Source organism: Haliotis cracherodii, unplaced genomic scaffold, assembly GCF_022045235.1.
Source record: "Haliotis cracherodii isolate W230 unplaced genomic scaffold, xgHalCrac1.p SCAF_4, whole genome shotgun sequence".
NCBI lineage: Eukaryota > Metazoa > Mollusca > Gastropoda > Lepetellida > Haliotidae > Haliotis > Haliotis cracherodii.
In genome coordinates, this window is record NW_027266297.1 from 72,231,510 (window position 1) to 72,257,710 (window position 26,201).

Here is a 26,201-nt window from a genome sequence, read left to right on the forward strand (position 1 = left end):
TACACCATCTATGTGATCTTTTATTTTATTCCATCAGTGTATATTCATTAATCCCTCTTGTGAGTTTTCTTTCTTGCGATTTTGACCTTTGGCCTTTTCATGACATGTGCCAAAAGAATTTCCCGGAGCCATGTGGAATAGGTCCTTTGAAGGATATTCTTAAATTTCAATAATCTGTGCGCTATATTCAAGAGAAATAGCTATACACTTTCTCCTGAGAATTACCTCAAATTTGACCTTGACCTTTGACATAAATGCAGTGGACATTTGTAAGTATACGGCTACACTCTAGTTAGAAGGCACAGTGAGGCTACACTCTAGTTTGAAGGCACAATGAGGCTACGCTCTGGTTAGAAGGCACACACAGTGAGGCTACACTCTAGTTAGAAGGCACAGTGAGGCTACACTCTAGTTAGAAGGCACAGGGAGGCTACACTCTAGTTAGAAGGCACAGTGAGGCTACACTCTAGTTAGAAGGCACAGTGAGGCTACACTCTAGTTAGAAGGCACAGTGAGGCTACACTCTAGTTAGAAGGCACAGTGAGGTTACGCTCTGGTTAGAAGGCACATTGAGGTTACGCTCTAGTTAGAAGGCACTGCAAAGATATGCTCTAGTTAGAAGGCACAGTGAGGCCTCACTCTAGTTTGAAGGAACAGTGAGGCTACACCCCAGTTCAAATAGCCATTACGACCTGATACACAGAACAGTATTAAATTGTAATTGTCTTTAAATTCCCATGGGTATCAGCTACATTTACAGCTTTTACATGATCCATTCATCAGTTGCTTTGATTAATCGGATGCCACCATCCACTGGGAATTAGAAACTGATGATTATAATGTAGAATAATTTCTGATTTGGCCTGAAACCAAATTGATTCATGAAATCCAAAATCTCAATGATGATGAGCTATATGATGTGCATCATTTAATGTTACCTTTCCTTATCTCTTCAACTGTATTATTCCAGGCTCGCAGGTCAGGACATCAAAGGAGAATGATGTGATTCATTGTACACGCATCATTAGGGCTTGTTAGACAACTAGGAGGGAAGCAATACGCTTTCATTTCATAAGGCAAGTGATAATACTGTTTCAGTTGATAAACATGTAATATGATTGGCCAGATTTCTTTTGCACCTTGCCCATCAAGTTGTTTCATTGCCAACACAAGCTCGACGACACTAATGGGTTCTGCTAGATATGTCTATTTATTACCTACGAGGGCAAACATATCGGGGTTCCTAAAAATCGTATGTGCATTAGGGTCATATCACGTCACGAGACGACAGTGTATTGTATCCGTCATCCGGATGGCATTGTTGACGTCATTTGAATCTGATTGTGACGTGAGGTCAGAATGACGTCACACTAGAAACAACGTCATAGCTGAAGATTGTTGACGCCATTCGACAAATTGTGGTTCCGCTGCTGTTGCGACTTGCTTTCCTTATCAACACTAAAATTTATCTCTGTTCGTAGACATCTTCTCTGGTAATAAATAGAACATTATATTTGTGTTCATGTCATACCATGTTTACGAAACTTGGGCCTAAATTCTGGTATTTAGACACTCGTGGCGTGAACATGATACGACTTGACTGACTGACTGCTTTTAGCAATATTCCAGCAATATCACGGCGGGGGACACCAGAAATGGGCTTCACACATTGTACCCATGTCGGGAATCGAACCCGGGTCTTCGGCGTGACGAGCGAACGCTTTTAACCACTAGGCTACCCGACCGCCCCTGATACGACATGAACACTCATATAATGTCCTCTATATTTGACCAATGACCGTGGTGGGTTTGAAATCACCTGGTCTCAGATAAAGTCTCCACAAGAAAATACCAGATATTACCACATTACTACTACTCAAATATCATACTGTTTTTATTTTATTGAAAAACATTGAAAGAATTGGATAATATTTCACTTTCATAATCCATCAGTGTTTATTTTTTGTGATCCAATTACAACATTAGGCTTGCTTTAAGAATAAAATGTCAAAGTAGAATATCAATGCCCAAGAATAACCAGTTTCTATTATCCGTCGAAACATATTCCACTGGACATAAAAGACAAAAACATATGAATGAATAACTGAAAATCAGTGATAACGCCAGGTTATTGCGAATATGGTAAGCATGACCTTCTCTACCGGTAGCACCCGCCACTCACACAATTTGCACAAACAAGTAGTGTTTTTTTCTGATGCTGCACAGCAGTACTCCTGCCATGTGACAGCAGCCTTTAGACAAACCAGACAATCAAGTGATGGACCAGAAATCCAGTTACACGATAGCACATTTACTGATTTTGTTGAAACTAAAAACGATTTGTTAATTTTGTATTATATCAAGTGTAGAGAGTTTGCTGTTCATAAGTCAATAAGAAACATTAAAGTAATATGTTGATTTGTAAGCACAGTGAAATTAATGCGTCACCAAATTCACGTCGACCCTTCAGGTTTTATGACTGCAGCTTTATTTGTTTTCTTCACCAACTTACCTTCTCCTGCTAAACAAACAAAACATATTCAAATGAGATGGGTCAGGTCACTGATGAAGACTGTACAGATTCCAACTGTTACATGAGGTAACGTTTTACTTTTTGGTTGTTTAATGCCGCACTCAGCAATATTCCAGCTTTGAGGGCTGGTCAATAAGTTCTAAGCCTGACTAACTTTCAACTATGGGCCATAACACAGTGAACTAGTCAATGTTAAACATTGTCAGTAGTTCATTGCAAGTGTATTTGGTCTTTTGAGGACGTTTGTATATTAGTTACAGCCAGTTGAATGTGATAGGGGTCCAAATGGACACAGAAATGGAAAAGAACAATTCCCGAGCAGTCTTCAAGCTTTTGACTTTAGAGAAAAGTAACTCCCCAAGAAATTCATGTCCACATGTCACAAGTGTATGGGGATAAATGCCCTAGTTATTCCACTATTAAACCTTTGGCAGCTATGTTTAAAGCCTGGAGACCAAGCCTTGATGATGACCCTAGGTCTGGATGTTACCCTCAACTTCCATCAATGAAGATTCAATCAAGGAGATGGAAAAAACTTATACTGTCAGATGAATTACCATTGGTGAACTTGAGGAAGACACAGGTCTAAGCCATCGATCCATTGAAACTATTATTCATGAATATTTACAGATGAATAAGATATCTGCTCATTGGGTGCCAATTCTGATCTTAAGTAAAAAGAACTGACATTGCCAGAGAAAAGTTAGACCCAATCAGGAGGATTTCGTCAAATTCAAAAAGACATCAGTAAGAGTGATGAAACATGGGTCTACCACTATGATCAAAACGCCAATCCATGGAATGGCACCATTCCACTGCTCCAGCACCAAAGAAACTAAAGTCTTCAAGATCAGTGAAGAAGGTTATGGCCACTGTATTCTGGGATGCAAAGGGTGTGATCCTTGTTGATGACTTGGAAAGTCAAGACGATTACCGGTGACTACTATGCTGATTTGCTTCATCGCCTATCAAAGAAAAGCTGCAAGGATTGCTGACTGCTGGAGTTCTATCACTTCATGACAATGCCTCTTCTCACACCTCTCGACTTGCAAAGGCTGCTGTGCGACAATGAGGGTTCGAATAGCTTCCCCACCCTCCATACTCGCCAGATCTGGCACCAAGTGATTTCCACCTGTTTCCTAAACTGAAAGAACACCTTTATGGAAAACGCTAAGATGACAACAATGACCTCAAAGCTGCCACAAATGGTTTTTTTCAGGGTGGCTTCAGAAAACTTCTTCCTGACTGGAATTGAAAAGCTTCACTATACTATCGAGATGAGAAGTGTATTGAAAAGCAGGGAGATTATGTTGAAATTTTTTTTAAAACACTTTCACAAGTGTTGGATTTGTTTGTTAGGCGGTCTGTTATATAATCAAGTTTGGAAAAGACCATCCAGTGATTGACTTCATGATTGATGCATTAAGAATACGATGACATGCATTAACCAAGTCAGTGAGCCTGAGCCGCCATCCCGTTAGTCACCTAATAGTACATGCATGACGTGGCTTGCTGAAAACTTATCTAGCCCGGATCTCACGGGTATCAGAGTTTTTGCAATCCCTTGAACATATATGAGCAGTGTTATGTATTCATCATGACTTCTGTTACATTACAAGGTTATCGAAAACAAAGACACTGTCAAAGGCCACCTTCATAATTGCTTGATCAACCAGTGTTAACAAACTGACCACACTTGACACTGAACTTGGTAAAAAGCATAAGATGTGTATCAGGAGCTTTGTTCTGTATGTCATTGACGCCAACCTGCAGTAAACCTGAAGTGACAATAAAATCAAAATCGTCCATATCAAAATAAGTCACTTTATTAATACAGTAAACTACGCTTATAACGAACTAACGGATATAACGAACTAACTTTTTAGTCCCGACTATATGCTGTTATTACCGGTATGCTGCACATATGCTTATAACGAATTACGGTTATAACGAACTAAAATTAGTAGTCCCTTTGAGTTAGTTATAACTGTAGTTTACTGTATGAGCACGGAACACTGCATTTTTTGTATTACTTTCATGATGTACAGTATACAGGGTCAAATTATGCATTCAGGTCAAACGGTACACCACATTTTCAGTGGACACAAGGGCCAACAGCCAACAGAATGTACCAGTCTATATTTGGTATAATCCAGAGAATGGACATGCTAACACCCCACTGAGGCACTGTGTGTGAAGTTATTTTCAGTATTTCTGACAGAGACAGTTTGCTGGTTCACACCAATTGTTCTTTTCGTTGTTTGCAGAGTGGCCAATAGTCATGTGACATCGACCATGGTTCATGACATCACAGACAGTTTCATCCAACAATAGATTTAGTGACCAATGACTTCACAGTGATCAGGACATTTGTTGGTTATTTTCTTGGAATGAAAGTCTAGCATGTCTGGTAGTGGTGAGCTTTTACAATTGACACACCTGGAGACAAAAGTTTATTTTCAAATATACGATAGCAACAGAATAAATCTCAAAGAACAATAATAAAGAAAGAAGTGTGGTTTATTTCACAATAAAACATTGTTCTATCATGATGTCATTTCTGGAGATTTGAACATTTTCATGCAACCTGATGACATTGTATATTGGTATATTGAGAAGGGAGTGTCTAGTGAGTCGTTCTCCATAGATGTAGCTGGACAACACAGATAAATGAAATGGCCGAAAGATCGCATCCAAAAGCTGGGGAGATATGACAATTCATATTGGGAGAAAAGGTCTGGGCTGTAGGGTAGTGATTTAACTGTACAGCCCCGACTTAGCTCCCAGTGACTATTTCCTGTTCCGGCCAATGAAATCTGCCCTTCATGGAAGACGCTTCCAGGATGACGAGGACATAAAGGCTGCCACAGAGGCGTGGTTAGAGGACCAATCTGCGGATTTCCATAAAAGTGGTATTAAAAGCTTGAAGGACAAATGGAATAAGTGTTTTGAGGTGAATGAAAATTATATTGAAAAATAAAAGTGCAAAAGATATTCTGTGACTTGGTCTTATTTTGAAGTTGCAAAACTTATTGTATGCCCCTCATACTTCTTTCTCTAAAGATTCCAAAACCAAACATGCCAGTCGAGACAATATGTTCGTAATTTGAAGGTGACTGAAGCTGTAATTGAAGGATACTCACGGGGACAGATGACCTCTATGCAAACCAGTTATAGCTGGAAGTTCTCACACCCAGTGATAAAGCAATGTCAAAACAGCATTTTTTTAATTGTTTCATTTTATCCATAGAAAAAAAAGGTTTAAAAAAACCTACCTACAGAGATTTGCAAATTTTACTCACACAGATCACAGGGCACAGCAGCTAATGGCTTTATTTCAAATGGGTGACAGGCGTATGTCTTGGCTGAGGTTTTTCAGGGTTGATGAATATGTGTCAGGGTTGGAAGAAAGATTAATCAAATTTATTTTGTAAATTGCAGCCAGAAGGATGAAACGATGGCTTGGAGGATGAACAAAAACAACACCGAAAGAAATGCTGCTCTGACGATGTCTGTATTTATTGCCCACATAAACCAAATTTGTAACTGAAAAAAATTGATAAAATGAAGCTGATAAATCTGTTGAAGCTGAAACTGCAGCAATGTCTCCTTTATTCCCAAGTGGGTGGCTCACAGGGTCAAGCGTTTGCTCATCAAGCTGGTGATTCCCAACTGGGTGGCTCACAGGGTCAAGCGTTTGCTCATCAAGCTGGTGATTCCCAACTGGGTGGCTCACAGGGTCAAGCGTTTGTCCATCAAGCTGCTGATTCCCAAGTGGGTGGCTCACAGGGTCAAGTGTTTGTCCATCAAGCTGGTTATTCCCAAGTGGGTGGCTCACAGGGTCAAGTGTTTGTCCATCAAGCTGGTTATTCCCAAGTGGGTGGCTCACAGGGTCAAGTGTTTGTCCATCAAGCTGGTGATTCCCAAGTGGGTGACTCACAGGGTCAAGTGTTTGTCCATCAAGCTGGTGATTCCCAAGTGGGTGACTCACAGGGTCAAGTGTTTGTCCATCAAGCTGGTGATTCCCAAGTGGGTGACTCACAGGGTCAAGTGTTTGTCCATCAAGCTGGTGATTCCCAAGTGGGTGACTCACAGGGTCAAGTGTTTGTCCATCAAGCTGGTGATTCCCAAGTGGGTGGCTCACAGGGTCAAGTGTTTGTCCATCAAGCTGGTGATTCCCTAGTGGGTGGCTCACAGGGTCAAGCGTTTGCTCATCAAGCTGGCAATTCCCAAGTGGGTGGCTCACAGGGTCAAGCGTTTGCCCATCAAGTAGGTGATTCCAAAGTGGGTGGCTCACAGGGTCAAGCGTTTGCTCATCAAGCTGGTGATTCCCAAGTGGGTGGCTCACAGGGTCAAGCGTTTGCTCATCAAGCTGGAGATTTCCAAGTGGGTGGCTCACCTGTTTTAAAGCGTTTGCTAATCAAGCTGGCATTTCCCAAGTGGGTGGCTCACAGGGTCAAGTGTTTGCTCAACAAGCTGGCAATTCCCAAGTGGGTGGCTCACAGGGTCAAGCGTTTGCTCATCAAGCTGGTAATTCCCAAGTGGGTGGCTCACAGGGTCAAGCGTTTGCTCATCAAGCTGATGATTTCTCAAATGGGTGACTCACAGGGTCTAGGGTTTGTCTATCAAGCTGGTGATTCCCAAGTGGGTGGCTCACAGGGTCAAGCATTTGCCCATCAAGCTGGTGATTCCCAAGTAGGTGGCTCACAGGGTCAAGCGTTTGCCCATCAAGCTGGCAATTCCCAAGTGGGTGGCTCACAGGGTCAAGCGTTTGCCCATCAAGCTGGCAATTCCCAAGTGGGTGGCTCTGTAATACTGAGACTGCAACACAGCTCAAGGTTAATACAACACCTGACTTAACCTGAATAACAGGACTGAGCGTTATAATCCATGAGGCAAATGTCATGCTGATGTGTTACATGACACCAGGGTTGTTAATGTGCTGACAGTGGCATTAAACACTACTCACTCACTTTAGAACTGTTCAAAGTATGCATGTGCATCACAACGCTGTTTCTTTGTCTTAACCAAAGATGTACTGTCTACACTTCTTTCTACTAACATGTGTGGGTGTGTAATCATTCTCCTGGGAAGGGAACTCCTGGTTGTCAAGTGACTGACATTACAATTCTGACATCAGGTTCTGTGATGGAAGAAACACTAGGAAACTATTTATATTGTAAGGAACTTTTTTAACATTTTATGTCTGTTTCAGTTATTTTTCTCAGTAGTGACATGTAAAAGTGAACGAGAACCTCCCCCAAGCGTCTTTCACTATTTCGGGCAACAATAACTGACACATATTTAAGAACTGACTTCAATACTTTTTGTGTAATATGAAGGTATTAACGTAAAATCTTTTGTAAATCTGCATAGACTGCTTATTAATCATTCACACTCCAAAATTTGTTCACACATGTACATTTGTAAATCAGTGACATTAAAAAGTACAATAACGCAATGCAAGACCTGCCCATTCTGTTATCAGCCAATCAGGAAACAGTAGTCTGTAAGTAGACGTTGCCTAATTTTGGAGGACTTTATAGAAACATAAACAAGCAAAACATTGTTTACCACGATCTATCATACAAGTCACCAAGCTGGACTAAACGATCCATAAAGTCTTGTCATAAAGCATCGTCTGCTGGGACAAAATCCTCATAGGGCCAATACCTTATGATCTACATTGTTAGCATTTTGTGAGTGAATGACAGTGACTTTGGCCTTTGGTAGGAGTGAAATGGTACAGATATTGATAGAGCTAGGTATACATAATTCATCATCGCTGATTGAAATTTGTCTCCAGTGAACAGAGATGGACACCAAGGACCTCATCATGGTTGATGGTCCTTGACCTTCCAGACAGAAGCCAAATATGACCAGATATGGAGACCCCAAGGGGTTAGGTTTGTCATCAATTCTGGACATCTGTTTGTTTAGAAGATTAATTCTGCATTTCAATCTTGATAATTTTTTCAATATAGAAAATAAAAAGTTTTGAAATGCAATATGCAAACAGTCAAAATAAAGATATTATGACAAAGCATATGATCTAGAACATGATTGATAAAGCTTGTTTGAACATAATCTGTCAACATTTCATCTTTACTTGTGATAGGTGTTGATGTGAAAACACACAAGTGGTCAAAAAAAAAAGGTCCCTTCTAGAGGGAAAGTTAATCAAGTGACGGTCAAAAAAAGGAGGTCATGTACGAGATGGCAATGCACAAGCATCTCCAGATGATTCAGTCCATCACTGGCCTCTTCCTGGAGCGATGAAGATGGTGCAAATATAGCCTGACAATACTACCAACAGCCAATGAGAAATATCATAGCTCTGTGTGTGTGTGTGTGTGTGTGTGTGTGTGTGTGTGTGTGTGTGTGTGTGTGTGTGTGTGTGTGTGTGTGTGTGTGTGTGTGTGTGTGTGTGTGTGTGTGTGTGTGTGCATACATATGTGTCTAGAGCCGAAGTGTGTTGGCTAGAGGCTATGCGTATGTAGGTTGGAGGCAATGTGTGTGTTATCTAAAGGCAATGTGTGTGTTATCTAAAGGCAATGTGTGTGTTATCTAGAGGCAATGTGTGTGTTATCTAGAGGCAATGTGTGTGTTATCTAAAGGCAATGTGTGTGTTATCTAGAGACAATGTGTGTGTTATCTAGAGGCAATGTGTGTGTTATCTACAGGCAATGTGTGTGTAGACTAGAGGCAATGTGTTTGTTGACCAGAGGCAATGTGTGTGTAGACTAGAAGCAATGTGGGTGTTGACTAGAGGGGAGGCGTGTGATGTCTGGAGGGGAGGTGTGTGTAGACTAGAGGCAATGTGTGTGTTGACCAGAGGCAATGTGTGTGTAGACTAGAAGCAATGTGGGTGTTGACTAGAGGGGAGGCGTGTGATGTCTGGAGGGGAGGTGTGTGTAGACTAGAGGCAATGTGTGTGTTGTCTTGAGGGGAGGTGTGTTTTAGCTGACCTGTGATGTGACAAGCTGGGCGTGGAACCGATCCACGTAATGGCGGAGAAAGAGCAGGAACTCTGTGAGGCCAACTTTGTTCTGCAGGTGCCGCAACAGGAAGAATCCCTGGAACAAAGAGTGAGGGACATATGTGAAGGATAAAGCACTCCTCCTGGTCGAGGTAGTAAGACCTTGGCAATCATATAGGTATCCGCAATATAAGATCGAGGAGTGAGCTCACTTATGAACCGTCGAAATGCAAGAAATACCATAAAAAAAAGAAAACATCAAGACACCTTATAGTGAAACAATACAGTGTGTCGCGGTATAAAAGGAATTCAATCAAAGCGTGTGAGAGAAAAAACATGTGCAGCATGGACCGACAGGATTCATGACATGTAAAAAGTGAACATCTTTTCATCACCTGCCCCGGTGGCTCAGTGGGAAAACAGTGGGCTACAAAACTAAACAGGATATGTGAGGTTGCAGGTTCGATTCCCATCATCCATTATGAAAACTTTCATTAATTATCCTTGATTTTAAAACATTGGAACGTTTGAAGTACAATTTTCATCTACGACTCAAACCATCAGGTCTTATTTGGAAAAATTATAACTCATACCAGGTCTTACCATGAGAAAGTAAAGCCATATACCAATGATTAGTTCTTACTGGGAAACAGTGAAACCTCCTAAAAGGTTATTACGAGATAGGAAGATACCTAAGATACAACAGACAAAAGTGGCAGTAGGTTTATAAAGAGCAGCCACCGCCACTGAGCTGACAAGAAAGCATGGTCACAGATGATTCAGGAGGACACACATGATTCAGGAGGCCACACGTTTCAGGAGGACACGGATGATTCAGGAGAACACACATGATTCGGGAGGACACACATGATTCAGGAGAACACACATGATTCAGGAGGACACAGATGATTCAGGAGGACATGGATGATGCAGGAGGACACAGATGATTCAGAAAGACACAGATGATTCAGGAGGACACAGATGATTCAGGAGGACACACATGATACAGGAGGACACAGATGATTCAGGAAGACACACATGATTCAGGAGAACACACATGATTCAGGAGGACATGGATGATTCAGGAGGACACAGATGATTCAGGAAGACACAGATGATTCAGGAGGACACAGATGATTCAGGAGGACACAGATGATTCAGGAGGACACGGATGACTCAGGAAGACACAAATGATTCAGGAGGACACGGGTGATTCAGGAGGACACAGATGATTCAGGAAGACACAGATGATTCAGGAGGACACACATGATTCAGGAGGACACGGATGATTCAGGAGGACACGGATGATTCAGGAGGACACGCATGATTCATGAGGACACATATGATTCAGGAGGACACAGATGATTCAGGAGGACACAGATGATTCAGGAGGACATGGATGATGCAGGAGGACACAGATGATTCAGAAAGACACAGATGATTCAGGAGGACACAGATGATTCAGGAGGACACACATGATACAGGAGGACACAGATGATTCAGGAAGACACACATGATTCAGGAGAACACACATGATTCAGGAGGACATGGATGATTCAGGAGGACACAGATGATTCAGGAAGACACAGATGATTCAGGAGGACACAGATGATTCAGGAGGACACAGATGATTCAGGAGGACACGGATGACTCAGGAAGACACAAATGATTCAGGAGGACACGGGTGATTCAGGAGGACACAGATGATTCAGGAAGACACAGATGATTCAGGAGGACACACATGATTCAGGAGGACACGGATGATTGATTCAGGAGGACACGGATGATTCAGGAGGACACGGATGATTCAGGAGGACACGCATGATTCATGAGGACACACATGATTCAGGAGGACAGATGATTCAGGAGGACACAGATGATTCAGGAGGACATGGATGATTCAGGAGGACACACATGATTCAGGAGGACACGGATGATTCAGGAGGACATGGATGATTCAGGAGGACACACATGATACAGGAGGACACGGATGATTCAGGAAGACACACATGATTCTGGAGGACACACATGATTCAGGAGGACACACATGATTCAGGAGAACACACATGATTCAGGAGGACACACAGACCCAGCTTTACGGACAGATACATATCAGTGGGTAGACACATCAGATGAGAACAGCCCACCAACATATGGTATATGAAAGAAGGGAAATTCACTAGATGGAAGATTAATACACATCCTAACATTTGATATAAATTAAGGGGCAAAAAAAAGTGTAGGTAGGCAATTTATAATTTTCCTAAAAACAGTGATAACTAGTGGAAAGTGGGTATTGGGAATATGACTGCCCAGGAACAGGTACCAAAAAACACCTCACCCGAACGTGCCACATTTAACAGCGCTCGTGCGGTGAAAAAAACATGGTGAAACAGATTTCCCGCCTATGGCATAAACTGCACATGCATGTTAGTTGTATAAATGTGTTCGTCTGCAGGGTATAACCACACGTTATGAAAGCACACAAAAGAAATGCCATGACTGTCACAGAAGCAGAGAGAGAGAGCCATCGGTATGGCCGAAATGGGGGCAACACAGGTCCAAATTGCCAGAAGGTTTGGTTGCACACCATTGACAGTAGCCAGGCTGATTCAACGGTACAGGCAGGCAGGTAGGACATAGGACAGGCCTAGAACAGACGACCCCGAGTGACAGCACCACTGGAAGACGGTGAGATACAGCTCATTCACCTGTGAAACAGATTCATAACATCGACGACAATGGCGATGGCAGCAACAGTACTACGACAACTTCTTGCTGCTGGAATCCGAGTGTATCGTCCTTTCTGAGCAATGGTACTGACTGCTCAACATCGACGCCTGAGACTGCGATGGGCAAGGCAGGTTTGACGCTGGCAAGTGAGAAATTGGCGTTGAGTGCTGTTTACTGATGAAAGTCGGTTAAACTTGTTTCGAAATGAGAATTAGTTTATTGACGCAGAGGGGAAAGTTTGGCTCCGGCGTGTATTTGAGAGGTCCATCCATTCGGCAGGGGAGGTGTCATGGTGTGGGGCGGTATTTGTGGAGATCAGAAGACTGATTTGGTGATTATACAGGGAAACCTGAACGCTGTGCAGTACAGAGACCAAATGTTGCAGCCAGTTGTGCTTCCATTCATACAAAACCAACAGCAGGGGACATCCTTTCAACACGACAATGACAGGCCCCATACTGCAAGAGTTAGTCGGAACTTTCTAAACCAGCAGAACGTTGACGTTTTGCCCTGGCCTGCCCACTCACCCGATATGAATCCTATTGAACATCTGTGGGACCATCTTGACAGACAGATTAGAGCACGCCATCCGCCTCCCATCAACAGACAAAAATTGCAGCAGGCCCTGAGAGACGAGTGGCAATGGATTCCAGTCCACGTCATCAGAAGACTGACGTCATCGATGAGGCGCCATATCACTGCATGCATTGAGGCAGCTGGAGGTCATACACGCTATTGAAGGCAACTGTGTCGACAATGGACTTGTAGTGTATCTGACAATATTCTGCTGACATTTCAGACAACTTTTGAAAATGAAATTTCTTACCCCACCATTGTTTACCTTGAGGTGATGTGAGGTGAAAATGGGTTTAACGTTGCGTCTGAGATTATTGCACTTATATAGCCACATGCACGTGTGTGTGTGGCTGCTTGTACTAGTCTGGACTGACGCCGATTTATAGTGCTAGCCCACTGAGATACCATGCCGCAGTTTAACATGAATACTCCACTCAGACACAGTATACTGACTCCGAGCCGACCAGTCCTTGTTTTAGCCCCTTAATGCCGAGTACCAGACAGGGTAACAACAAGTACCATCTTTTAACGTCTTTTGGTATGACGCGGCCGGGGATTGAACCCTGGACCTTCCGCTCTCCGGGCAGACGCTCTACCACTAGACCATGGAGGCGGTCTTGTTTACCTTGAGCTTACATAACCTGTGATTGCATTTCATTCAAACTGTGGTTGATCAATCACTTGTTACCCCTCCCTAGATTATATTATAATTCACAACAAAACCTCTTCTTCTTATTCATGGAACACGACCTATACTTTCTTTTGCCGCCCAGTTTAGTAGATCAAGAAAGTGGTTTTCAAACAACCTTCATGAAACTGTGATTCAGCGCATCCTTAAAAACATTGCTGCCTATCTTGTGTACAGGTGAACTCATGTCAATTCACTACTGTGGATCTGCTAGCTTCAATTCAATACCTTTGATCTTTAATGAATACTAATAAAAGAATGAAAATTAAATTTGAGTGAAGAAATGACTTTATAAGAAGGGCGAGTTATTCCCTCATCTCCACTGAAACACAGCAATGGCAGACATTAATCATTCCAAAATATCAAAGTTCCATTTGTTCGTAGATCAACCCAATCTTTTTTAATAATTGATGATAGACGAAATGCACATAGATGGTCTTATATCGTGGAGCTGAATTATTTAAAATTTGATTCCTATCATAAATCTTATTGATAATAATAGCCAGTCTTAATGGGTTCCTGGTGAGCTGACCTTTGGTGGAAGTCAATCAACCAGAGTTTAAGCTTTTAGCTCTAATTACTTAATAACCAGCAGCCTATACTTATTGAGTTGAAAGTCAAGAACATGTAAGCCAGAATACAACCAGCACTGACGGCACCTCTGTTCTGTCTCCTAAACCTCCAGTGATGTCTTTCTATTGTTGTCCTGTAGGGTTAAATCTCACAAACTGGCATGTTGTACTAACCCGGGGATTTCATATAACATCCCCATTATTTCATATAATATCCCGGGTATTTCATTTAAAATCCCCATTTTTATTTCATATAATATCCCGGGTATTTCATATAACATCCCCATTATTTCATATAATATCCCAGGGATTTCATATAACATCCCCATTATTTCATATAATATCCAGGGAATTTCATATAACATCCCCATTATTTCATATAATATCCCGGGTATTTCATTTAAAATCCCCATTATTTCATATAATATCCCGGGGATTTCATATAACATTCCCATTATTTCATATAATATCACTGGGATTTCATATAACATCGCCATTATTTCATATAATATCCCAGGGATTTTATTAATACAAGTTCCGTTTAGATTGAACCATATGAATGTTTCTTGCCAGAAATATAGTTTGCATTTGAACACAATGTAATGAAAAGTAAAATCAAACGACAAAAGTTTTCTTTATATTCCTGGGCGAACAGGGAACCTTCGTATCTGTAGCCCCGTGAGTGTACCAGTAGGCTACAGGGGTGCTGATAAATCATGATGCTTTTAAGAATGTCTTTTTCAAGTACCATACGCCAGCAACAGATATTTTACACATGTTTCCTAAGGTTCATGGAAAGTATGTTTGAAACATAAAAATATGTTGTAAAATGTTGTTTTAAGTTGTTTTTTCTGGTTTATAAGTTAGATAAAACACGTCCCCTAGGGTTTTTATGATATTTAAAACCCTTAACCTTGGGATTAACCTCAGGGCTGACGCCAATCAGTTTTATACTGCGAATGTTTTAAATATCATCAAAAAAACTTAGATGTGCTTTATCCGACACATATAACATTTTTATGGTGAGGATTTGCCAAACTAGTTATTTTGTATAAAAGACATAATACCAAATTATTATATTTTTTTTTAAATATTTTAATTTCTCAAAACTTTGTGATATCTGTTTTGAACGATCTAATATCATGTTGCATCTACTGTCAAAGAATAACAAGAACTTGGTTTAAATGCCCTGATATCTGGGATGAAAGCAGTCTCATGTGAACGGTCCACCCTCAGGGCTATTTCTCTTTGCACTGATAGCAATGCTAAATACTGATAGTGATTACACAAACTGGAGTTGGAATCATTTTAAAACTAATCAAATAGTAGATTGCATGCCACAGCCTCACATTCTGACATCCATCTATGAACTCACAGAGCCATTTAGAAAATGGTCAAATGTAACAAATGTTCTATTTGGGATAACACTTTTTTAGTTTAGTACCAATTCTAGTTGTAACGGTTGTCAGTCAGATATGGTAATAAGATATTTTAATAGCGCTTTATTGTTTCTTCTCATTAGTGGTGAGTGTTGTTTAGCTCCCTTGGGGTATGGAGCGAGTACCATGCTTTCCAGTGAGAAAGGCCTTTGTTTATCCGCATTCCGTCAAGATGTTTTACGGATTTCAGGGAATTGGACAACTGTGAGTTTCTCTATATTAGAAATTCTGTAAAATAAACATCATGAATACTCAGTTTCTCCATTCAGAGTTTTCTAAAACATTATACTAGTACTTTTTTGGGTCGAGTCCCATCCATACACAAAGTACATAATCTGGATGACCAGTTGTCAGACTTTCATTATTGTGGAAGCTTCAGTGGCTGAGTGGGTTAGATCGCTGACTTTGTGTGTTGGCAATTAGGTGACTAATACTCTGAAAGTGGGTTCGAATCCTGTATGGGACTCAACCCCAAAAAGTACCAGAATTTGTATTTACTACGAAAGTGTTATCCCAAATATAACATTTGTTACATTTCTATTCCGGTCTAAAATACACTTTGGGTGACAGTTGATTTGCTCCAGTCTCATCCCAATCTATAAGAAGGCAAATGCTTCTTAGCAAGAGGACACGTGAAGATGCGGGGTGGAATAGGCCTTCAGCAACCCATGCTTGCCGTAACAGGCAACTATGCTTGCTGCAAATGGCGACTATGCTTGTAGTAAAAGGCGACTAAAGGCCGCACTAAATTTAACATTTGAAACCTCAAGCTGCGCGTTCGGTTCCAAATTCAATTTAGCGGGGTTAAATCTACAGGTAACCTAGCTCTACATTGAAAACACAGTATGTTTATCTCCTAATTATTAATGTTCTCTTACAAGTGTGACAATTGTAACATTAATGACCTATTACAAACATGACAATAGAAAAACTAAGGATCTATTATTATTATATTGGACAAATATGATATTAATGGCCTATTACGTGTGTGAGAATAGTAACATTAATTACCTATTACAAGTGTGACAATAGTAATTTTAATGACCTTTTACAAGTGTGGCAATAGTAACATTAATATCCTATTACCTGTGTGGCAATAGTAATTTTAATGACCTATTACCTGTGTGGCAATAGTAATTCTAATAACATATTACCTGTGTGGCAATAGTAATTTTAATTACGCATTACCTGTGTGACAATAGTAATTTTAATGACATATTACAAGTGTGGCAATTGTAATTTTAATGACCTATTACCTGTGTGATAATAGTGACATTAGTGACCTATTACCTGTGTGGCAATAGGAAATTTTATGACCTATTACTTGTGCGAAAGTAGTAATGTTAATGACCTTTTACAAGTGAGGCAATAGTAACTTTAATTTCCTATTACCTGTGTGGCAATAGTAATTTTAATGACCTATTACCTGTGTGGCAATAGTAATTTTAATGACCTATTACCTGTGTGGCAATAGTAATTTTAATGACCTATTACCTCTGTGACAATAGTAATTTTAATGACCTATTACCTGTGTGACAATAGTAATTTCAATGACCTATTACCTCTGTGACAATAGTAATTTTAATGACCTATTACAAGTATGACAACAGTAATTTTAATGACCTATGACAAGTGTGGCAATAGTAACATTCATTTCCTATTAACTGTGTGGATATTGTAATTTTAATGACCTATTACCTGTGTGGATATTGTAATTTTAATTACCTATTACCTGTGTGACAATATTAATTTTAATGACCTATTACAAGTGTGGCAATAGAAACATTAATTTCCTATTACCTGTGTGACAGTAGTAATTTTAATGACCTATTACCTGTGTGGCAATAGTAATTTTAATGACCTTTTACAAGTGTGGCAATAGTAACATTAATTTCCTATTATCTCTGTTGCAATAGTAAATATAATGACCTACCTGTGTAACAATAGTAACATTAATTTCCTATTACCTGGGTGGCAATAGTAATTTTAATGACCTATTACCTGTGTGGCAATAGTAATTCTAATAACATATTACCTGTGTGGCAATAGTAATTTTAATGACGCATTACCTGTGTGACAATAGTAATTTTAATGACATATTACAAGTGTGTCAATAGTACTTTTTATGACCTCTTAAAAGTGTGGCAATAGTAATTTTAATGACCTATTACCTGTGTGACAATAGTGATAATAATTACGTTTGTGAGCTCAAATTGTGTTCTTTCTTTCACACTGCTCTAATAAATTATTCATTGACAATTTCGGCTAATAATACACGATGATCAATATAAGTGCACATAATGGTACTGAAGACATAACTCATTCATACAAAGTATGTCATTCTATCATTCATGATAAATGAAATTGAGAAAAAGATTAAACATTATAATTCCAATTAATCAAATGATGATCTATCAGATCATTTTTACATGACCACTATTAAACATTGAAACTTTAGTCATTTGAAGCACATAGAGGCATTATCTAAAATAACAATTAATAATTTGAACCACACTTGCAATAGGAATGCTATAGTACAAATGGGATGAGTCCCTCCAGGACATGTCAGTCCTTCTGTCTGGGTCACCAGTGTTCAGCTTACAGATCATCCTACTGTTGGCTGATGGAGTATGTTTGGTGTTTTAAGGAAATGTAGCAATACGATGCAGGAGGCATTAATTTCATTTTAATTTTATTTTATGTATTTTTATGTATTTTCATGTATTTTGCCTTCAGCATTTTCTGACTGGATGCTGAGAGATTAATTCAATCAGTTTTATTTTACAAGTTAAAGATCTCATTCGACAAAGATTGAAACACTTTGCAGACAAACAAGACTCGTGATGAGAAGCTGACGAATCCTGGACCGGCAGACAGTCCCAGCATTATGCTGGTGGTGGCAGTGATCTCCGCACATATTACCAGTCGCAGCCAATGTTTGCTTCTCAAACTCCATTGGTCAATAACACCATGGAAGTAAAACTATGTCGAATCCATATGCTCCGATGTTTTTGATTTTACAATATGAGGAAATCCGACAACACAGAAAATGTTGCTGAGTGACAATAATCCTTGGATGTGTAAGAGGGGCATTTTAATCATCAAATAACACACAAAAGGAAACAAAAATTGCCTTCATTCATACAGTAGGTTATCTCTAAAGACATGAAAAAGGCCACTTTCATGAACAATAATTTAAGAAAGCTGTGCAATAAATTGCAAGGAACAATTCAGAATGAAGTGGTTTATACCATGACAAAACATCGTTCTATCAAGGCATCATTTCCAGAGTTTCGAACATGTGCTCGCAACTTTATGACATCATATATTGGACGACATTATTTTTGAGAGGGGAGTGTCTAGTGAGTTGTTCGTCATAGACAGAGCTGGGCAACGCAGATAAATGCAAAAGCCAAATGATCACATCCAAAAGCATGAGTGATATGACAATCGGTATTGGGAGAAAAGGCGCCAGTAATCGACATGAGGATTGTGAGAACATGCAGGAAATATCACCTGTGCATAAAATGGACTTGTCTGACAATGCCGAGGTCGGATTCTATCAGGGCGTCGTCATTATTTAAATACGGGTAAATATTTGTTAAAGCTTGCACATTTTATCATCATCCATAAAGATGAAGTGTACATAATGTTTATATCTCATATAAGAAATAAACGACACGTGGTTGTTGTTGTTTATCGTACAATAAAAGACTGCAGGGAGAATAAACCACTCAGGGAGACTTCATGGACGAGGACAAACTGGAACAAACCTTACAATAACAACACACAGAAGCCCTGAAGTCAGGAGATTGGGCTGCTGATTTCTTCAGTTTCTCACAATATTCTACAAACAGACTGATAAATCCCCATGCAAACAGTTCTCCCAGTATAAATATTACGATGTTTTCATTAATAACACAAAGACACATTAATGCATCCATTGATGAAGGTATATTTTTCTATACTGCAAATCGTTACCACTCTGTTCTTATGAATGTTCACGTTCATATCTTTAATAGGAAATGTGATTCTCCTTAACATCAGAACAAACATCTTGAAACCTATCCGTCTGAAATCAATATTTAGTCAAATCTAAATACTTTTTACATTTGTATACTTATCCTGCATTACTCATTTACTGCTGTCTTTGACAGAGAGACGAACTGTGTGAGATCCAGCTGCTGAAGAAAGTTGTTTCCATCTGTCCAGGAAGCAGCTCATCCACACAGTTGGCACATGACCCGGAAGTCATGACGTCACGTCAAAACACATAACTGCTTTAAACATAACATCTGAAACATCGTGGGGAGGCAGCGGAGGGGGGAACTTAGACTTTGTAATGCTGGATAAGTATACAAATGTAAAAAATATTTAGATTTCACTAAATTTTTTAACTTATCCTGCATTACTCCGTATTGCATCTTTATCAGACGGCACGGCCGGTGGGCATACCTTCAGATGTGAGCCATAAGAAACCCTTGTCAAGGTCTTATGAACCTGCACCGCATACAAGAGATGACCGGTACATCACCGACCATTCCTGTCAAAGGAAACGAGAGTCGATGCAAAGGAAGGAACCAGAAATATGTGACAGAAATAGAATGAGGCGGGGAAGCCAAAAACTAGAACTGACCTAAGAGCGAATGCGGAACGCAGTAGAGCCCTCAAATCTGGGGTGATGAACACCAGAGAGGTCGACGGGCCCTGCTCCGGGTAACAGAGAATCAGTGGTGTTGGGGTTTGGTGACCTGTTTGGCTACCACCAGGGGACTTGTGTCAGGCTTTAGATCGTCGTAGGAAAACCTTCAGTGCCCTAACTGGGCATAATAAAAGTTCCTCCTCATCGTCAACACCCACAATCGATGAAAGGGAAGGGATGGTGAATGATCTATCAGGCTGTCCTGGGAGTTGATTCTTTACGATGAAGTCCCAGCACAGCCCAAGATGAACTGCGCCATGCTTCCCGTGTTCGAACCAGACACGAGAGACATCCAGGACGTGGAGCTCACTAACCCGGGCGGCAGTAGCCAGGGCCAGTAGAACAACACTGTCTTCCTCGTTAGGTCGTAAAAGGAAGACGAGTGGAGTGGTTCGAAGGGATCCTCCCGATAGAGCCTTTAAGACCACATTCAGATCCATGCAGGTGGTCTGAACTTGGCTTTGTGGTCTTCGAGACGAAATGAGCACAGCAAGGCCTGAAGTTTGGGAATTTTTGTCCTTCTCCGGTCGTCCAGGATGGCAAGAATGGAGTTGATGGTGATCAAGTATGTGGGATGGTAGAGCCTTGACGTGTGCTGCACAAGTACAGAAGAAACTCAGCCAGGAACTGCAGTCACGCTGTCATTGGATCCTGATGCTTGTCAGGCATACAGACAAAACCGAGCAGAAGGTTGGGCCACGCCGGAAGTTCCAGGGGGTTGTCTCTGGTGATGTTTCGGAGGTCGACAAACCAACTTCTGGCCGGCCACCAAGGCGCGACCAAAATCAGTGTCAGGTGCCAAGTGGTGTGGAGAGTACACTGATTCCTCAGGCACCACACCACGAAATACGCAGCTGCCGTCGGAGTGGAGGATGTTTATGACGAACGGGTCCTCGAGTATAGACCAGTTTGTCCAAAACCGGCCACACAGGTGTGTTGGTGACCGGAATGGCTGGGGGTGGGAGGTCCCAGTCGTAGAGGTCCCGCTGGTCAACGCTTGGAGTTGGAATCGACACCCTTGCCGGGGCGACGATCACGTCGGGGCTGGTAGGTGCCACGGGATTTACCACGACCACGCCCTTTCTGACCATGAAAGGGCGAGGTATGTTTGGAGGCATCCTTGAGAGAGGAGTGGCAAGGTTTGTAGTTGCCTTTGGAGGACATGGCCGCTGACGTGTGCGTGACATGCTCCACGGCTCTTAGAGCCATTTCGTCCCTCACAAAGCTGGAGACCCGAGCGTGTGTAGTGTGCATGTGGTACCATTAAAAGGGTAGGACCCGACCAAGGTTGGCGTAATAAGGAACGCTCTAACTCGAAATCCCATTCCGTGAGTGTCAAATAACCTAAACATCGCGTAGCACAGATTTCTGTCAGAGCTGCTCTCTGAAGATTTCACAAATGGTTGACCTGGCGAAGTTGAAAGTTCATAACAGTCCGTAGGTGGTCGATCCTATCAGGATTGGATTCCGAGAGATCTTGCTCAGTGGCTCTGGCAGAGGAGGCAAGTGTAGACGGTGGTTTTAACGAATGCTGCAGTTTCCACAAAGGTGAGTCGGGAGTCCGGCATACGGATGGTGGCGGACTTTGATGTAGGTCCTCGTCTAGGATGTGCGCATCGTTAGCCACATCAAGGGAATGGACAGGGAAATCATCATGCCAATAGCAAGGAGCCTTGAACGACAGCGTGAGGAACAACCTTGTGAAGTCCTCGTCCAACGCCAAAACAAGGTCTGTCAGCATTGGGTCGGGTGGTAGCAAAGTCGGGTTAGACCAAATCGTAGAGTTTTTGTTGACATCGGGGCTTGGGGAGGGAGCTATGGAGGCCAAACAGTCCGCTAGCCAATCAGCTCCCTGTGATGGGCCCAAGTGTGTGTCAATCTCGGGTGATGGAGGATCATAATCGGGTCGAAATGATCCCTCCAATGAAGCCGAGCATGATGAACGACGCTGACGTCTATGTATGGGTGTGCGACTTCGAGAACGACGACAGGATCAAGAGGACTTGGAAGAGTGTCGAGAGGTAGTCGGAGACAATGAGGTATACGACAATCGAGACCGATGAGCACCCAAAGTAGACGGGGCCGCAGGAATCGGAGTGTCTGTAGTCGTGGCTGTCAGTGGCACCAGCGTCGCAGGAGGCACCGTCTGCTTGCGTAAACAAGGACTACATCCAGGCTTGCATCCAAGTTGGATCCATAAACAAAGAGGGGAGTACATGTCCATAAGTAGGTCAGGGTGGTCGGAGGCGCCAGAGGCATCGGGGTAGTCAAGGTTGTCACCGTAGGTAGCGGAGGTGATGGTGAACCCGTTATGGGTGACGCCGAAGACAATGAGGTCGATGCAGGTGACGGTAAGGGTAGTGGAGGAGACTGTGAATGGTCGTTTGTCATGCCGTGGGAGGTAGACTCTACGTTGAGCGTTTTCGGGACACTCGTAGATAGGCGGTGAAGGAAGCTGGAGACAGGGGACTGCAATATCTGCACTGCTCTGTGAGGGTACATGGGGTTGTACAGTCCAGGCAGGAGGGGTGGGGGCCCCGTCCAGATTTATTCATGCGGCAGTTAGAGCAGCGAGGCATACTGGAATTTAAGCAAAAGCATAATGATGTGCAAACACACAACATGAAGCATAATGTAACTCAAAACAACTTTTTCAGTCACAAAAAGTTTAGAAGAGCAAACAATAACACTGTTAACACACTAAATACAAACATTTTAATTTAGTGTAAAACCCCAACCAAAGAGCGAATTCAGAACGCAAAACCCGAAAATACGTGGACACGTGGTGAATCACAAAAGGGCGGGAAAAACCAAAATGGTGGGAAACAACAATACACTCGTAGAATACCGTGACGAGAGCCACAAACGAGCGAGAAACGTTACCAATTATCAATAGGATGAAACCAAAGGTAACAAACCATATACGATAAACAAAACAGCAGACTTTTGTCGTAGTAAACAACACAAAGTAAGGATCATATAAAGCTTTTAATACAGATACAGATACGTCCGTTCCGTGTGGCTGACAAAGCAGTTATGTGTTTTGGTGTGACGTCATGACTTCCGGGTCACGTGCCGACTGTGAGAGGGCGCTGCCTCCTGAGCTGGTTGGGACAACTTTCTTCAGCAGCTGGATCTCACCCAGTTCGTCTCTCTGTCAAAGGCAGCAGTAAATGCACTACGGAGTAATGCAGGATAAGTTAAAAAATTGATCATTCTGTATTGCGCTTTACAAACTTAGATGCTGTTCCCATCAGTTAAAATAATCGGATCATGCCAATGGAATCCCAAAAGAGTAGAATCTGTCAACTGTGTCATCTAAATGAAGGTGAAGATGAATTTCACCTCTTACTTGTGTGACCGTTCTACAATCATCATTGATCAGTAAATGTTAAAATGTATGTCAACTTCGGAAAATACTATGTCTATGTATGTTTACCGTATTTTCCTATGTATAGTGCACACTTTTTTTGCAAAAAACATAGCTATGTAGAAGGGGGTGCGCATTATACACAAAATAATGAGTTTTGATGTTTTTTCCCCCATGGAAAGACATTACCGCGAGCATGTAACACCGGAAATATCATGTCAACAAATCCATACTGAAGTACGCAAATTAATCATGTAATTACACTGTCTGGCTATTAAAAGTGTTCTTTGTATATCTGGACTTATGTTTGTAACTTATTTCATTAAATTTTATTCAAAATTCCTTTTAATATTGTTTTAATTAATTTCGGAGAAATCGTGTGTGAAGCGATCAGGAGATCGCACAACTCACTGTTATTAACAGCAACCACAGTCAGATTACCACTATTGACGCCTTGAAACAAACTTTAGTTGACAGAGAATGGATACATATATCATAAATGCCATACTTTGATTCGTTAAAGGTCATATTTGTTGTAGTTTGAGGATTCTTTGTTAACACATTGTTCTCGCGATCACTTGCGCGGGAGCCCTGGTGTTGACTGGTCAGACTGGTTCCATGTGAAAAATAATAACCGGCAATAGCGATCAGCTGCTTTGCTTAGGGTTATAATTATTTTAAATATGTTTAGTAAAAGCTGCAACTAAATTAACAAGATATTGGAATATATTATTCCTGATAAAAAAATAGTTTCAGATATAATTATTGCCGATCATTAAAATCCTGTAAAGTTATATCATTGGGTGTGTCTTGACCGAATTACCGGTAGATTCCAAGAAAACGTGTGTACAGCTGATTGCTGTTTCTGGCTTAGTTTACGAGAAAATACACAAGGTAATCTTAATCCCTGGATGTAAAACAATACCTAGCAGAACAAAAAATACAATTTAGACGGTAAATTAACATGTCTGGTGATTTTTTATCTCAAATTTCGAATTTGTACTGACCAAGTTTCTTATCACCCGTTTGTTTACCGGAATTCGCTGAAGGGGTAGATCTACAGTGTAATTTTTTTCTGCGCTTGATATTCAATTTATTTTTTTTCAAAATACTGAAACCGCTAGAGGGGGGTGCGCATTATACATGGGTGCGCACTATACTCAAGAAAATATGGTACCATGCTATGAAACTTAACACTCTTCCTTAGGGTTGTTAAACACTTAGCAGTTCTTCTGTGTATTTGTATATATGTAACTATCACTTCAACATCCACACTCTGTGATGCAGTGAATACACCACAGGCCTCTAAGTATTGAATGAATAGTCCATACACCCCTGTGCTTTCTCACACGACTCCAGTTCTTCCTCAAAATGCTACACTAAGTTTGTACGGAATCTTAACAATTAACTCAATCATTATTCCTACACACCAGCTATATACCAAATCCCAAACACTAACTCCATATACTCTATACTGAATCCCAAACACTAGGTCCACACTGAATCTTAAAGACAAGCTCTATACTGAATCCCAAACACTAGGTCCACACTGAATCTTAAAGACAAGCTCTATACTGAATCCTGAACACTAGGTCCACACTGAATCTTAAAGACAAGCTCTATACTGAATCCCAAACACTAGGTCCACACTGAATCTTAAAGACAAGCTCTATACTGAATCCTGAACACTAGGTCCACACTGAATCTTAAAGACAAGCTCTATACTGAATCCCAAACACTAGGTCCACACTGAATCTTAAAGACAAGCTCTATACTGAATCATGAACACTAGCTCCACACTGAATCTTAAAGACAAGCTCTATACTGAATCATGAACACTAGCTCCTCACTGAATCCTGAACACTAGCTTCATACTGAATCCTAAAGACAAGCTCTATACCAAATCCCAAACACTAGCTCCACACTGAATCCTAAAGACAAGCTCTATACCAAATCCCAAACACTAGGTCCACACTGAATCTTAAAGACAAGCTCTATACTGAATCCTGAACACTAGCTTCATACTGAATCCTAAACTTTATTGTCTAAAGCATCATAAAATGCCCACTCACCTTGAGGTAATGCACCTGCGTGAAGGCCTTTTCTGGGTTCATCCCATTCTTCACATACTGAACCCCCTCACTGGCTGGGAGGAGTTGTTCCCCTTTGTTTGGTCTGCCATGAATGCAATGATGAATCTCATTAAAATCAGATCTCAAATATCTCACTTCTCTGCATGAAGAGTTGGGATTATATTCAATATATTCTCACAGAAAAGTCTATGTATATTCAACATATTCTATCACAGAAAAGGCTGGATATATACAATATATTCTATCACAGTCGTGTCTGAGCATATTCTAAAACTAAGACTCACTCTCGGGTCACAAGCACTAAAATAAACACACAAAAGCACTTCAGTTCTGCTTTAAGACAGACCAATTTTTTCTTCTTTTTGTGCATTGCTCTATTGGCGAAAAAACAAAAAGAAGGCAGCTGCCTGCACCAATTTATCAAACATTTGCCTTGAAACAACAGTTTTTTTATCTTCACGATTAGCGCCAGTTATGGGCTGAACAGAAAAGTTATTGATTACTGGATTTTTTTCA

General features: G+C 41.1%; 1 protein-coding gene across 1 annotated transcript in view; it reads right to left on the reverse strand.

Moving 5' to 3' along the window:
* The window catches only part of LOC139479887 (aminopeptidase O-like), a 107,114-nt gene that overhangs the window by 63,680 nt on the left and 17,233 nt on the right, over positions 1-26,201 (reverse strand). The window contains exons 7-8 of the mRNA XM_071262806.1: positions 25,665-25,767; positions 9,502-9,609 (exon numbers count right to left, since the gene is read on the reverse strand). Of these exons, the coding sequence (XP_071118907.1) occupies positions 9,502-9,609; positions 25,665-25,767 (211 nt within the window). The remainder of the gene's footprint in view (positions 1-9,501; positions 9,610-25,664; positions 25,768-26,201) is intronic.